At 43.3% G+C, this 16,669-nt stretch overlaps 1 protein-coding gene across 3 annotated transcripts in view; it reads right to left on the minus strand.

Annotated features, from left to right (window-relative positions):
- Positions 1-16,669, minus strand: part of VIT (vitrin) — a 114,312-nt gene that overhangs the window by 49,693 nt on the left and 47,950 nt on the right. For 2 of the 3 annotated variants that reach the window (XM_016948350.3, XM_016948349.3), the window contains exons 5-6: positions 10,097-10,230; positions 6,082-6,159 (exon numbers count right to left, since the gene is read on the minus strand). In XM_016948350.3, the coding sequence (XP_016803839.1) occupies positions 6,082-6,159; positions 10,097-10,230 (212 nt within the window). Of the gene's footprint in view, positions 1-3,018; positions 3,480-5,467; positions 6,160-10,096; positions 10,231-16,669 lie in introns of those variants that run through there. The other variant, XR_010149152.1, reaches the window with a different exon arrangement.

Here is a 16,669-nt window from a genome sequence, read left to right on the forward strand (position 1 = left end):
TCCTTAATTTAATCACATTAGCAAAGCCTCCCCACATTTTTTCCATATAAGGAAACATTCAATGGTTCCAGGGATTAGGACATGGATATCTTTTCCAGGGTGTTTTTCAGCCTACCACAGCATCCTAGCTCTGGCCTTAACTCTGCTTGGGGTTGATACATTTTTGTTACACAGCACAGCAGACCAAGAAGATAGCATCTGAAATAAGAAGGTGCTTCTGTCTTGGGGGGAACCATCCACCTTCCCCTTTGACATTGTATAACATCCAGGAAAATAGTGCCAGAATCATAGTCCTGGACAAGTGATGCAAACAAATGTGTGGTGGGGTGTTTAGACCCACAGCCAACACCAGCACCTGCTCATTTCCCCACCCTGACTCTGCCGTCTTTTGCAGGAATCACAGCACTGACTTAAGACAGCAGGTCAGCAAACAGTGTTCCTGGAATCGGGTTGGAATTCAGCCATTCGGTCTGCTCTTGCAGGCATTAGCTGATCAAGGTAGGAAACTGATCTTTCAATTGCCTTGTTTCTTGCTAAGTTGGTCACCTTTAAATTTGCCTGTAGCCTGTGTCAGACAAATCACTAAAGAGCTCACAGCAGCCTCCTTCAAGCCATCCTCAGGCAAAAGTGAATCTGCCTGATTTATGACATTTTCATTATTTTAAAGAGTTTGAGCTTTCATAACAAGTACTAGGGAAGTTTCTAATTTCTCCAAAGTACTTCTCCGTCTTACCCTCTGGTAATGCTACCAGGCATTATTGCCTCTTTAGGGAGATGCAGGCCCGGGTTTGACCTACTTCATCTAGGGAAAAGCCATTTAACAAATCCACTTGTATATTTTATGAAATAGGATGTAATTAATAATTTGGAAAGAAACATACATAAACTGACAATCTATTTTACTTGTAAATGATTCATGAAACTGCAATGTACTAAAAATAAAACTTCTACTTGCAAATAGTGAACACTTTTTGCCACCTAAAACTTATTATATATTGAAAATCGGAATTATCTTTTTGTCACAGCATTGGCTAATCCCAAGGCTGCTGACTATCCCAGTCTGCCTTTGCTAAAATTGATTTGCTAAAGAAAGGCTGAAGATCCTGAGGGCAGTCTTTGTATCACTTGCTCATAATGCAGATGCTTTCAAGTGTATCATAAATTCAACTAACAGCCATGGGCTTCCACGGGCTTCCGTGGGCTGTTGTTTTTGCCTGCTCTCCTTCATGGATTAGAACTGTCTTTAAGAGGGAAGATAGACGCCTGTAATCCTAGCACTTTGAGGGGCCGAGACGGGTGGATCACTTGAGGTCAGAAGTCTGAGACCAGCCTGACCAACATGGAGAAACTCTGTCTCTACTAAAAATACAAAATTAGCCAGAGGTGGTGGCACATCCCTGTAATCCTAGTTACTCCAGAGGCTGAGGCAGGAGAATGGCTTGAACCCGGGAGGCGGAGGTTGTGGAGAGCCGAGATCGAGCCATTGCACTCCAGCCTGGGCAACAAGAGCAAAACTTCATCTCAAAAAAAAAAAAAAAAAAAAGGGAAGATAGAGAAAAATTACTCCTCCTATCCCAATTGCTCCCAATTCCTCACTGAACATAATACCCTTGATTTGATCCAAGGTGAATTCTTCATGGAACCAAGTTCTTTTTGAGCCATTTGAAAAAAAACTAGTAAAATAGTTTCTTCCTGCAATCTCAGCTACATAAAGGTTTGATCTTTTTTCAAAGATTTTTATGGGAAAGCATTTCAAAACTTCCCTTAAACTCTACACATATTCCTCATTTGGGTGTGGTCGGAAGAGCTCCAGGCAGCCACCTTCTCAAACGTAGCAGGTGGTGCCACACCGCTCCCCACACCTGGCTCATCGTTAGAACCACACTGGAGGTGTTAAAATGCAGGTTCCAGGGCCCTGGTCGCGGAGATTCTGACTCACTGGACCCAGGGTGGGCCGTGGAATTCTGATTTGAGAACCACAGTGGGGGACTCAGCAGACAGCCAGGGAAGGCAGAAGAGGTTTTTCCCATGCTAGCTCAGTAGCCTCTAACAAAGATTTACTTTCCCTTTTCTTGCTGTGATACTAGGAATGTGCCTTCCTAGCTTTTTTAAAAAAACTTCTACAAAGCAACACTTCCCTGTTTTTATTTAGCTCAAGGCTCTAGCCAAAAAGCAGCTGCCTGCCTAATGGTTGCTAAATGCCAGGGCAGTTGGGGCGCGGTGGTGGTGGAACAGTATTTAAACCTCAGGGAACGCCTGTTCTCAGTGTGAGCCGCACAGGGCAAATCAAAGTGCCTTCTATTTTTTGAGGGGGATAATTTCCCATGGTAGAAGGTTGTCATGCTTTTGGGGGTCATCCTAGCCTGATTAGCCTGTTAATTCATATTCTCAGAGAGATGGGACACATTTTTTAGGGTCATGCGGAGACCTGAACAGCTGCTCAGCCTTCATCTCTTCTGCTTCCCCAATGACTAAAGGAATTCTATCGTTTAAGGAAGACCAAGGGGACCACTCCTTTAATTGTACTCATTGAAATTTTTTATTTGAATTCGTGAAAACTTACTGCTAAGTAAGACTAAGGACTTAGGACTTGGGGACTAAGACTTTACAGAGAGAGGCTCTTCTATCCCCAAGAATCCCTTTTATGTTGGAATGCTGGTAGTTTAGCTCAGGGTCTTGCACGTAGGAGATGCTCACTCAATGTAAACATTGAATGAATGAATAAAATGAAGGAGTAAATAATTTTTCCGACTCTGACCGTCATAGATCATCTAGTAACAAGGAGATGATAGTAATGCCTAGTGATACTGTCATCAAAAGTTTAAACGGTTTGGTAAAGGGGACAAGTGACATCAGCAATGCTTGGCTCTTGCTAGTTTATAAATTTCACGAAAAGCTCCCTTGGCTACCCACACTCATTGTGGATGTCAATGACTCAGGCATCTGGAACAAGTGCTTGCTGGGGGTGAATGGTGCTTGGGGTAAATAGGTAGTTTTAGAAATTGTCTCTGCTGCGGAGAACGTACAAACCAAGTAGACTTTTATTATCCGAGTTATCATTTGGCTATAGTTTCTCTGCCCTACACTCTTTTCCCTGCAACTTTCCCTGCTTTAAGGTGATACCGAGTTTGCATACTTTTTGGGCTGCTTAGAACTATGGCCTTGGGTGAGTTACTAAACCTCTCTCAAGGTCAGCTTCCTTATCTGAAAAGGGAAGATACTGGCACTCTACCTCAGGGTTACTGTAGTGCAGGTGTGTGGCACAGAGAAAGTACTGGACAGACGACTACAGTCACAGAAGATTATGTGGCCCTCCCTGCTGTCCAGATACAGCCCAAAGCTGAAGCCAGAAGGGCACACGTACTCCTTTCTTTTTTCTTTTTTTTTTAGATGGAGTCTCGTTCTGTCACCCAGGCTGGAGTGCAGTGCCGTGATCTTGGCTCACTGCAACCTCCACCTCCCGGGTTCAAGCGATTCTCCTGCCTCAGCCTCCCGAGTAGCTGGGACTACAGGCGCGTGTCACCACGCCCGGCTAATTTTTTGTATTTTTAGTAGAGACGGAGTTTCACCATGTTAGCCAGGATGGTCTCCATCTCCTGACCTCGTGATCTGCCTGCCTCGGCCTCCCAAAGTGCTGGGATTACAGGTGTGAGCCACTGCGCCCGGCCACAAGTACCCCTTTCCAAAACAGGAGAGATGCCACTGAACTTCCCACGGGTGAGGCCATTCCAGTAGAACCTGCACAACACCCCCGACACCCCCATCCCAGGCCAGTGGACAGAAGGAAAGGACCCGAAAAACAGGAGGGGTCAGAAGCCACCTTTTAGAGGGTGCTGTGTTCAGAGTCAGAAGATATTTCCTCCCTTCCTTCACACTTTGTCGTACCCAAGCCAAATGAAGGTGCTTTAAGAGAGTCATTCGTCAAGATTGTGGGGACCTGCCAGGAGGGCAGGTGGGCATCTTATTTCCCACCAATCTTTCTGCAGATCCATCACACGTGTGCAATACAGCAACAGAGCTTGCAGAGTTTTGGGGGTGTATTCTGGGAGTCTAGAAATGCTCTTCCACTCATGGTAAAAATAGGGGGTGCTTGACATGTGGTCCCTGAAGTTGGGGGCTTTATGTGAACCTGGGGACTGTTTCTGCCCTAGGGATCTCTGAGAGAGGGAGGGGTGCAGCTGGAGTGGCTCGTGCCAGCAGGGCTCATGCAGCAAAATGCGAGGAGGGAGGTGACCTCACCCCATCCCAGTTCTCAGACCTGAGGGTGCCAAAGAGAAGCCTGGCTGTTCCCATGGCTCTGTGGGAAGGGGCTGCCCCAGGGGGCTGCTGGAACCAGGCATCCGTATCTACCTTGGAGAAAGGAGTGAGGGGCACAGATTTCTGGCCCAACAAGAGGGTGCCAGGATGAAACTAAACACTGTCTCCTTGCCTTCGATATCTACACACATCACCTACCCAGGAATCAGTCTTTCCTCTGGCTCTGCAGAGCCACAGGGCCAGATGAAACAACAGAGATGCCAGCCACTTAAGGAGACCTGTCACCCATTCTTCGTCTCTGTGCCCAGGTCAAAAGAGGACAAGCGATATCTCAGAAATGGCCCACGAGGCACCAGACCCACTGCCAGTTCACGGGTGGAGGTGGGGAACAGCTCTATCCTTGAAACTAAACAAACAGGACTAGACCACTGGATCCATTAAAAAGTAATTAAAGATAGAGCTGGAGCAGTAATTAAGAGAAAAGACAAAAAAAATTCCTTATTTGTATGCTAAGTCTCCTCAAATCAGGAAATCAGCGATCTATATACATACTATTAGCATAAGAAAATCTAGAATGGGCCAGGAACAGTGGCTCATGCCTGTAATCCTAGCATTTTGGAAGGCCGAGGCGGGAGGATCATGAGGTCAAGAGATCGAGACCATCCTGGCCAACATGGTGAAACCCCGTCTCTATTAAAAATACAAATATTAGCCAGGCGTGGTGGCAGGCGCCTGTAGTCACAGCTACTCGGGAGGCTGAGGCAGGAGAATCGCTTGAACCTGGGAGGCAGAGGTTGTAGGGAGCTGAGATCGCACCACTGCACTCCAGCCTGGCAACAGAGTGAAACTCTGTCTCGAAAAAAGAAAAAAAAAAAAAAAGAGAAAGAAAATATAGAATGGTGGTTTAGAGAGGGGTTTCTGTTTGATGGAAGTTAATTTAGTTAACTTCTCTGTGCTGCATTTTCCTCAGCCAGAGTAATAGTATAGGCCAATGGTTGTCTACGGTGATTAAACACAATGATCAGGTAAAATTCTTGGAATGATGCCTGGCATACAGCAAATGCTCAATAAATGCTAAGTTCTACTGCTATTCTTAAACCATGTTCACCTTAAGTACATGAATAGAACCTGAACTATCAGGCTCATAATGTATTAGCTAGCCTATCAAGTTTCTGGAAGCAATGCAAAATCCCGTTATAAAGCGACTCACAGTTTCTCTTTGTGTGGGAAATCAAAACACCTCTGGAGATACAATAATGCATAGTACAGTTCTTGATTTAACACAGAAACCTGGAAAAAGGTCTTTTCTTGGCCTGAGGTCTACCGATACTCCCTTTTGTGGTTCACATGAAAGCTGAGTTGGCACAACCTTGTAGACAGTGTATTTTTGGCCTGGGTTATTTGGATGAGCAGCTTGCTGTTATCACATAAACCACCTCGTTCTCTTTGCTTCTCTTCATTTCATACCTAAGTAGATACAGCTTTTTCCTTTTAGCTGCCAGGAAACATTTCCGGACAGAATGTCATGTCATTTTCTAAAGTAACAGTACATTAAAACTCAAGGCAACAGTCAATCTGAATGAAAATGACACAAATATAGAGACACAATCTCGGAATTGCAAAAACAAAAAATAAAGCTTTCATTCTTCAGCCCCAGCCATGATCTCATTGATTTCTGTGCCCATGTTCCTGGCATCTGTTAAAATATTGCCAGAGCCAGTGGAGCTTGACCGGTTAAGATGTTAATTTCTCCGCTATCTCCCAAAACACGTCGCGTGTTCATGGACTCAGAAGGTTTAGATTCAATCACACGTGAGCACTTGCCTGCTTGGGCAGCTGGACTTTTCGATGATGAGTATGTAAGAGCTGATGGGTAGGTTACACCCTTTTTGGGTTTACTTTCTGCAAAAAAGAAAAAAAAAACGAGATTTATTTCTAGAGCTAGAGGTTTTAGATGGTTCTGTACTAAGTTGATTCTCTCCTTTCAATTTATCTCTCTTCAGTTCAATAAAATCAGTCTCCCTCATGCTGAATAGTTGATTACAATGAGAATGTCAAGTGGCATTTTGTTTTCCTATATAGCTTGTGTCTTATTACTATTAGAATGGAAGCAACCAACTCTCCATGATTCAGAGTTGCTTAACATCAGCAATCCTTCTTTCACCCGTGAAGATGTGACATGGAAGTGAAGGTTTTTATCTGTGTGGCTTCGAATGTTTAATTGTATCAGTAGGTGAACGGGAAAGCCCTCCACATGCTCTCCTTTGAGATGATGGAGTGCTCCGGTCATAGGCTCACTTTCACAGACCCTGTGGGATTCATTTGAATTTCATAGCAGTAGTAAAACCTAAAAGTAGGTAAATATAGGTCAACCTTGAAAATAACCATGATAACCATGTGTTGCTCACCCAGGGGGAGACACGGTAGCTAGCAGGCAAGGAGGAGGAATGGTAACGTCTATTAGGGAAAAAAAAAAGCATAAAAAAATTGCCAAAGTCTTCTTCTGACCATAAAAGGACGCCTGAAATTCCACCATATGGTCTTTGTTCCACAAGTAAAGTGAGAATGCCACTGGAATACAGTAAGCCCCCTGAAGGCAAGTCATTTTTCTGACTTGGTAATGGTTGAATTTTCAGAGCTCAAAGCAATTTGTTCCTGGCGTGAAGCAGTTGCTCAAGAAGTATTTATTCAGTGGGGGAATATCTTAAAGCTTAGATCTCTGTTAAAATTAAAATACCTTGGTAGGGGTACTACCTGTTAGCCAATATTACATCTAGTAATGAAAGCATTTCTTCTCCCATCTGGAGGGAATACTTTTACAGGATGTGAAGATGGTAAGCAGTGTGGCACAGAGAACCTAGGTGGGTGGAGGAGGATCTAGGGCACTATCTTGCCAACCATCCTGCTGGCACAGGGATCGTAGGGTCATGAAGCAGAAAGAATAGCAGGGTCTAGGTAAGAAACTAGGATTAGGAGTAAGACAATCTAGGTTTCCGTTTCTATTTTACCTTTAATTAACTGCCCCAACCTTTGAGGCTCTTGTGTTTTCTTTCACAAAAGAGGAATAATGACATGGCCCTGCTTACTACACAAGATTGTAGACATCTAATGGAAAAAATGTTAAAATGTTTTGGAACTATGTATCTCCATAGAGATGCAAAAATTTATTCTGGTGTTACCTATAAATGCCACGTGTTTGGGCTTACTTGCATTACTTTACCTCATTAGAATCACCTGGGGAACAGGATTGGCCTTTCCAAGTCCTCCACCAATGTCAAGGCCTGCTCCAAATGACAATGATTGAGGTTATTTTAGGCCCAGAGAGGGCCCCATGGCTGTGGGCCACACTTTATCTGCAGAAAGCGAGGAAGAGACATCTTCTCTCTCTATTTATTGATCTAAAACGTGATTTTTTTGTGTGTGTTTCTATTCAGAAGGAAAAGGAGCATGAGCTCAGTTCCCTGAAATGTGGATCAAAGAATAAAAGGGAAGTATTAGGGGGTCCCTCACTGACATTTCATATCCCTGGACTGTGTAAAGATCATGCGGGCCGTAAACATACATCTCCTCTTTTGCTCCCCCTCTTAGCTCACCAAAGTGAATTAGTTAAGTAGCTCAGGGGCATATGAAAATTAGAAATAAAAACCTAGAGAAAGATCATGGTGGCACCTGAGCCTTCAGAAGAGGATTCGGACATCATGCAGTTAAACTTGCTGGCCATGAACCTCTGAATAATGGGAAGCATTCCTTGGCTGCCAGTCAGTTATCAATGCTTATGCTGCAGTGAGCTCCTAACTCATCCATTCAAGAGAGGCTTCCAAGCCATTGCAGAAGCACAAATGTTTATTATCATTGGCAAAAAGTATTTTCGGTTAACTGTCACTAGGTCGAATGAGGGGAGATGGAAGTCGAGATTTATAGGGAATAATATCAGCAGATTGATTTTCACTTAAAAAGCCCAAAACATCTCTACTGCCATAGAATTAATTTTTCTTTTAAACCTCTGTTGAGATTCTTGGATTGCAGACTGAGCACTTAAGGCTGAAATGCTCTTATTCAGCCAGGATCTACTTGGTGAACACCTATGCGGAGATTATATTTCTCTCTGTCTCAACATATTTGTATTCGAGACATTAGCATTTTTATATGGCTCCCGTTGTGAATTTTTTGTTACAAGGCAAAAACCCCACAGTACTGCGGTTGATACTCTTCCACTATCTGACAAAGAAACCAGTCTAATTTGAACTGTGGGCGTGTAGAATTTGGCAGGCAAAAGGAAACAAGGATTGCTCAAGTTGAGAAGAATAGTAAAAGGTCTGTTTGTTGTCCTGCTAACGACTCTAATCAGTGGAGGACGGTAGGGGCTTGAGGCATGGGGTGCCTAGCAGTGCTAGAAAACCACCCGGATTGGAAGACCTACTGTTTTATGAAACATTTCTCTCTTCCCTGTTCAGCTAGTTTTCTATAAGTGGCTCCTTCTCAGGACAGTCCCAAGGCGCCTAATTTTGTTGGGAGGCCAGGAAGTTGGCTACAATCTAGTTTAAAATCCCATGGAACCGCCTTAGAGAAAATGGGAGATTCAGGTTTAGAGTAGGGTAAGTATAAGGTGAGTATAGAACACTGTTAGGCCGGGCGTGGTGGCTCATGCCTGTAATCCCAGCACTTTGGGAGGCCGAGGCGGGCGGGTCACCTGAGGTCAGGAGTTCGAGACCAGCCTGACAAACACAGAGAAACCCCGTCTGCACTAAAAATACAAAAATTAGCCAGGCATGGTGGCACATGCCTGTAATCCCAGCTACTCAGGAGGCTGAGGCAGGAAAATCGCTTGAACCCAGGAGGCAGAGGTTGCGGTGAGCCGAGATCGTGTCATTACGCTCCAACCTGGGCAACAAGATTGAAACTCCGTCTCAAAAAAAAAAACAAAAAAAAAAAACACTGTGTTGTCCTCAAGCACTACCGTGAACATGTCAAAAGCCTGAAGGTCTCCCACTGGGCAATCTCAGAAAATATGAGCACCAAAAAGAAAAATAAAGATAATAGATGATAACATTATATTATATTTTTAAAAACAATCTATGAATCCATAGTCCACTTAAAAATAATAGGTGCAGAGGGGGAAAGCAACTCTTCTTTATATAAGAACACTAGCTAACAAATGTGGAAGGAATGACAGAATTAGAAAAAATTATAATTTTGCAATTACTAATGTAATACTTGTTACAGTGAGGATCAGCAATGGATGTTAAAATCACTGGGTGAAATTTGTTGGGGAACAAGCTACTCGAGCATGTTAAAGCATTACCCTACAGATGCTTACTAATTACGAGGTATCTTTGCCATGGAGAGATATGGTAAAATATCCAATGAATCAAACTTAGCATCACCAACAATGGAACAGACTGCCATTATATGCCTCTTGATATGGCCATTGTGTATGACACAATGGATTTGCTGTGACAATACCTATCTATCCACTTAAAAGAAATCTCAAGGAATAAGGTTCTAGACATGAGGCACATTTGGCATAACTAAAGGACTGGTTTAAAAACCCAAGCTATTAAATGTGATTAATGTAATTAAAAATCTGATTGGACTTACAGATAACTGCAGTGTAATTAAAACAAGCATGTGGAGCCTTTTAGTATTTTCAGATATGACTTTGTGGTGATTTATCATGTAATTCTAATTTATTGTATCATGATTCTAATTATCAGAAAAACGAATGCTTCAGATTTTTATGAAATGAGGTGTGCCATAAACAAAAACCAACAGCACAATGAAAAGAGCACATTTCATCTTGTGGTAGGTTTAGCAGCGTTTCTCCAGTGTGTGGTCATACCTAAGACGATAAAGGATTCTCTCCATCGTGGTAGGGATAACGATTGGACACCGTTGGAATAACTCCCTTTGTAACCAGACTGTCCAGCAACCTTCCGAACAAGTATTTTCCCTCCTGAATTATCAAGCACACCACTATGAAGAGAAAAAATAATTTTTCAGGAAAGAACAGAAATATTTTTTGACGGGATCAACAGGCTAGAAAACCAGTCGCCATCTTTATTTACACATAGGAAAGCAGCAAGGTTAAGCAAAGTTTACCTTGACATGAAGCCCAACCCACAAGAATGGTGCCTCCACCAGCAGACCCAGCATCTGAGCTCCCAGGGTCAATGTCCTTCTCTTTCTTCTTACAGGAGCTGATTGTTCTGTCAGGGATTTCTTTTTGCCACCATGCCTCAAATTTCTTTTCCTTGGTTTTCTCATTCCCACTAGCTCTTTTAAGTAAAGCCTCTTTCTTGACAGTTTCCAGTTTGGTTTTGTGATGGCACAGAATGAATTTAGTTATTCCAAAGGGTGATATAAAATGATGAAAAGTAAACACTCCTTTTTTTTGGGTCAGGGAGGAAAGGTGTGCAGCTAAGTTAAACTCATTAAAAAAGCATCCCCCAAAGATGGAAAATTGTTTCTTTAAATTTCTGGGATTTTGCCAGGTTTTAGATCCTGATGGGACGGTGACTGACATATGAATGTCTTTCCTTTGATGTTAGGCAGGGTCTCCATCTGGTTGCTAGATTGCACTTTTACGTTGTCATTTCTTGCCCCAGAGTCGAACATGCATGGCTCCTTTGGGTATCCTTAATTTATGGCACCGGGAGATGTAGATTTCTCCCCATCAACACCCTTCCTTCCCTCCAGGAGTGAAAGTTGCCATTTCCTGCCCTCCCACCTTCCTGATGAGTCAACAACGTGCAACCCTCAACCTCCCAGTGGCATAGAAGGAAAGAAAGTGCTAATACTACTCAACATGTAAAGCACTTAATTGCTTTAAAACTGTTCTCAACGTGTGGTGTCCCACTGGGTTCTCCCAGCAAACCTGAGTTGTGGAGTGGAAGGAATGCTATTATTGCCATTCATTCCATAGAAACAGGCTGTGTGAGGTTGCATGACTCACCTGGGATTTTCTAACTAGTAAATTGCAAGAGGGATTTAAACCCAGGTTGAACTCACCTTAAGTCCTCAGTTTGTCCCTCTTGCTCCCATCTACCTCTCAAGAGTTCAAAAGCACAGGCACCTCCCTAAGCCAACTCCTCCTCACTCGCTCTCTTCTCTCCGGGCTCCCTGTGATTGAGTTCCCTCACATCTCCCGATGGCAGGCAGGCTGGTTTCAGCCATTCCCACTCCCACGGCTCTGACGATGCTGCTGTTTCACCCCAGAAGACCTGATTCCCTCTGCCTGACCAGGCCTGTGCTGCTGTCAAAGGGCAGTGAGTTCCCAATTTCTCCTTCCCCACAGAGACTCTGACATGACTTTGCTACCTCCTTCCCTCCTTAGAATCTTGTTCTCACAACTTAAACTCTGATTTTGTTCCGTCTTGTACTACTTCCTAAAAATTTCTGGAGTTTATTTTGTCTCTCAACAAAATGGAAATATTTCTTATGGAAAGGATAGCATGTTATGTTTCCACATGAGAAGGTGCCGCGGACACCTGCTTTTGAGAGCCAATTTTTTTTCTTCAACTTTTATTTTAAGTTCAGGGGTACATGTGCCAGATGTGCAGGTTTGTTACATAAGTAAACACGTGCCATGGTGTTTTTGCTGCACAGATCATCCCATCACCTGGGTATTCGGCCCAGCATCCATTAGTTATTCTTCCTGATGCTCTCCCTCCCCCACCCCCAACTCTGACAGGCCCCAGTGTGTGTTGCTCCCCAACTCATGTGTCCGTGTGTTCTCATCAGCAGCTCCCACGTATAAGTGAGAACATGCGGTGTTTGGTTTTCTGTTCTTATGTTAGTTTGCTGAGGATAATGGTTTCCAATTTAATCCATGTCCCTGCCAAGGACATGATCTCATTCCTTTTATGGCTGCATAGTATTCCATGGTGTATATGTACCATATTTTCTTTATCCAGTCTATCATCGATGGGCATTTAGGTTGATTCCATGTTTTTGCTATTGTGAATAGTGCTGCAATGAACATATGTATGCATGTATCTTTGTAATAGAATGATTTGTATTCCTTTGGGTATGTACCCCGTAATGGGATTGCTGGGTCAAATGGTATTTCTGCTTCTATGTCTTTGAAGGATTGCCACACTGTTTTCCACAATGGTTGAACTAATTCACACTCTGTGAGAGCCAATTGTTATGCTTTCAGGATTGGGTGAGCTGGCAAAGAAGCAGGATGCACAGGAGGCTTGACCAATGTAGGAGACACTGGAGGAGGAGGGAGAGAGTCTGAAAAAAGCTGTGGTTCCACTTACGAGGCAGATGGGGGCTCAGAGCCATGGTAATTTGGAAAATTTATGTAAATACCACCTCATCATTTGTATCACTCAGATGTAGGCACTTCATAGATATTCTCTGGAAAAGCAAACCCAGTTCCACTTCCTTGCATTCCTCAGGTGCCCTGCATGGTGCTGAGCATGGCCTTGATGTTCGCCTCCTCCCTGATTGCAGTGCCAGGGGACTGGGATAACTGAGGGTCAGTCCCTTGGCTCAGAGAGAAGGGATAGTCCACCACTAGGGCCAGGTGTCGAATGGCTGCTGTTCTGAGGGTGGGCACTGGTCAGAGATCAGCGTGAAGAGTGTCCTGCATGGAGCTGGTCTTTTCATTGCACCTTCTCAGAGAAATCTCTCCTCTCCCCTGCACTTGGCCATGCTTTAAACATAGGAGTTAGTTTAGGATAAGCCTGAGCCAAAATATGGTGCCTCAAATATGTTCATTATCCCTTTGGTTTGAAGAAATTAAGGGAATTTCTTGTACTAAGACCTCTGATCATGATATAGAATATGAACATTAAACCCTTTAGTGCAAATTAATCTGAGTTTCTAAACCAAAGTATACTGTCTCCAGTCTCCCACTTCTGACTGTTGGGACTCTGGCAGGACAATGGTTATAGATCCCCAATATACTTTCTGCTCATGTTCTCTACATCTTAAATCCTGCCTTCGAAAACAGATTTGCACTGTTTGTGAAAAAAAAAAAAAAACAGATAGCTTCCAAAATTCCTATCTGTTTCCCCTTAAGACTTTTATTTATCTTCCCTTTGAATAGTGGTACCTCTTTCCAAATAGATTTTCCACTATATCAGTCACTAGTCTGGGAAGTCACAGTGGCACTCAATTGCTCAAGCAGCAAATCTTGTTTTTTGCAAAACAAGCGAATCAAGCTCTTCTCTTCTGCCCTTCTCCCCTCATTTATATTTTTCCCACCAAGTTCCTACACTCTAACCCAAAAGCTGGAATTATAGAGCCTTGGTCCTGTCAATGCCCTTCTTATTTTCTCCACAGGGCGCCTCCTTCTACCATAAAGCATTTCCCAACTTTCACTACTGTAAAGTCTACACCTTGCTTGAGTCCTCACTTTGTACGCTAAGTAGTGCTGGGACTCCCCAGTTCTTATGTCAATATATCACCTGGGCTCCGGGCTGGAAGTAAGGGGGCATGAGTTTTAATCCTCAATGTGGATCTAACTAGGAATTTATTTATTTATTTTGAGATAGGGTCTCACTCTGTTACCCAGGCTGGAGTGCAGTGGCGAGATCTCAGCTCACTGCAACCTCCGCCTTCCAGGTTTAAGCGATTCTTGTGCCTCAGCCTCCTGAGTAGCTGGGATTATAGGCACCCACCACCACACCCAGCTGATTTTCATATTTTTAGTAGAGATGGGGTTTCACCACGTTGGCCAGGCTGGTCTTGAACTCCTGACCTCAGGTGATCTGCCAGCCTTGGCCTCCCAAAGTGTTGGGATTACAAGCGTGAGCCACCACACCCAGCTAAATTTTTTTGTATTTAGTAGAGATGGGGTTTTGCCATGTTGGCCTGGCTGGTCTTGAACTCCTGACCTCAGGTGATCTTCCCGCCTTGGCCTCCCAAAGTGTTGGGATTACGGGCATGAGCCACCACGCCTAGCCCTAACTAGGAATTTAATTAGCTTTTTGATACCTCGGTTTCTTATATAACAAATGAGGATGCTAACAATAACCTCATGAGGGTGATGAGATGCTGCTAGAAGGAGAGAATCACAGTGCAAAAGATTACATGTTATTTTTTTTTCTTCTTTTTTTTTTTTTGAGACAGAGTCTTGTTCTGTCACCCAGGCTGGAGTGCAATAGTATGATCTTGGCTCACCGCAACCTCCGCCTCCCAGGTTCAAGCGATTCTCCTGCCTCAGCCTCCCGAGTAGCTGGGATTACATGTGTGCACCGCCATGCCCAGCTAATTTTTGTATTTTTAGTAGAGACGGAGTTTCACCATGTTGGCCAGGCTGGTCTCGAATTCCTGACCTCGTGATCCGCCCATCTTGGCCTCCCAAAGTGCTGGGATTACAGGCGTGAGCCACTGCACCTAGTGATTACATGTTATTTTAATGTCATCTTTGGCGAGGTCAAATTTACTCTTGTGGCTGTATACTGCCTCGGAAGTGTGAAAGTGCAAGAGAGACCCAGCAAGTGCCAGAGGAAGCAAGAACGAATCATCTAGGATCAAAATTGAAAAAAATACAAGCAACCTTAAGACAGGCTCACCCTTTGCAGCAGATGTCACTTTCTACACAGACACTGGAGTGTGTACAAAGACACAGACTGGAGAGGGCTGATGGTGCTGTGGGCTGGAAGTATGTGTGGGAGGCATGCATGGGTGTGCAAACACGTGTGTGTAGATCTGTATAACTTTTCCCTTTTAGTATGAAATTGATTTCAGGGTGAAAGCAAAATATTTTTATTTCATAGTCTGAAGTTATGAAATAGCATTCAGTGATTTTTATTCCATAGTCTGGAGTTATGGAACAGCTTTTCGTGTTGTTTTTCTTTAATGTTTTACTACTTATCCTTAATAGAGCTTTTGTAATCCCATTCCCTTTGAAAAACCAGTTCACTCCTCGTCCCTCTGCAGTAATGGGGAAAAGATTACTATAGCCAATGAAATCTACTAGTAATTCTTAAACTTTATTTTATGCATAGTTTTTGTCTTACTGCTCTCTCAAATTTCAGAGAGTCTACTAACTAGACACCTTGAAATAGAATGAATTTTATATATTTTCTCTCCCTTGCAGAGGTACAACTGAACAATCAACCCACTTATGTGCAAAAAAGGAAAAGGAAAAAGACACCAGAAATCTGAATAATTCAGAAACTTTATCCAGCATCCAGTAGCCAAGTATCGACTCCCGAGTCACATCTCAAAGCTGTCCTGGGCAGCAGTTAGGAGTACAGGTGCTGCAGTCAGCTGGACTTGGGTTTGAGTTCCCACTATGATACTTTTTAATAGTATGGCTTTAGAAAAGTGATTCAACCTACCTTCATCTTTAAGATGTGCATAAGAGTAGTAGAAACTGCACAGAGGAATTATTGTCAGGATTAAATAAGATAAAGAAGGTAAAGTGCTTGGCACATACAGGCTAGTCTTAATTCCAAAGATATTAAGTAAGCATGCATTTATCTATGTTTTGACTGTAAACTTAAGCAAGAGTGGTATGAGGATTCTGTTACGGTATCTTCATTTAGGTAGTGACTTAATCCAAAGCATGCCATGCCTCCTGTCTTCCTTCCTGCATCCCAGACCAACAGCTGACCAAGTGGTATTACCTGTCACCCTTCTCCACTTTCCCCATCCCCATTTTTCTCCAACCCATCACCATAGCTGTGATATTTCTTCCTCCAAACTTTTGGGCCTTCCTTGGTAACATCTCCATAATTTCCTTGCTCAGCACATACAGGTAGAAAAAAATGAGTTTATATCATCAAGAACTTTGGATTCCTTGTCATGAACATGAAAGAGTAAAATTCTCTTCCTCTCCCCATCAAAGTTTAAAGAGAAGTCAGTTGTCCTTTTTTATGGAGTGCTATGATGAAAGATGCAGGACCATGCATGACTTCCAAGTCATCCCTCCACAGTAAGGTCGACGGAGAAAACACAGGATGCTCAGTTAAGTTTGTACGTTTTTCAGGGAGGGCGTCAAGATGATTGACTACACAGCTGGGAAGTGCTTCTCTCACAGAAAAACCAAATATCAAGTAAACCAGCACACTTTGAACAGATGTTTTGAGAGAAAACACTGAAACTCAATAGAGAGGCAATGCAGACACAGAGGTGAAAAAAGGAGGAAGCTAGCAACCTTGCACGAAGTTGCTGAGTGCCAGGACCAGCTCAGTCCTGAACAGGACCTGACGAAGATGTTAGTGAAGAAACTGTGAGGCAAAGAAGCTCAACGAGATTCAGAAGATAGTTGAAACCCAATCCAAGGAAGCCAATGAAATGATCCAAGACTTGAAAGACTACATAGCCATTTTAAGAAAGAACCAAACTGAACTTCTGGGATTGAAAAATTTACTACAGGAATTTCATAATACATTTGGAAGCATTAACAACAGAGTAGATCAAGCTGAGGAAAGAATCTCCAAGCTTGAAG

The sequence above is a fragment of the Pan troglodytes genome, chromosome 12 (genome assembly GCF_028858775.2).
Source record: "Pan troglodytes isolate AG18354 chromosome 12, NHGRI_mPanTro3-v2.0_pri, whole genome shotgun sequence".
Lineage (NCBI taxonomy): Eukaryota > Metazoa > Chordata > Mammalia > Primates > Hominidae > Pan > Pan troglodytes.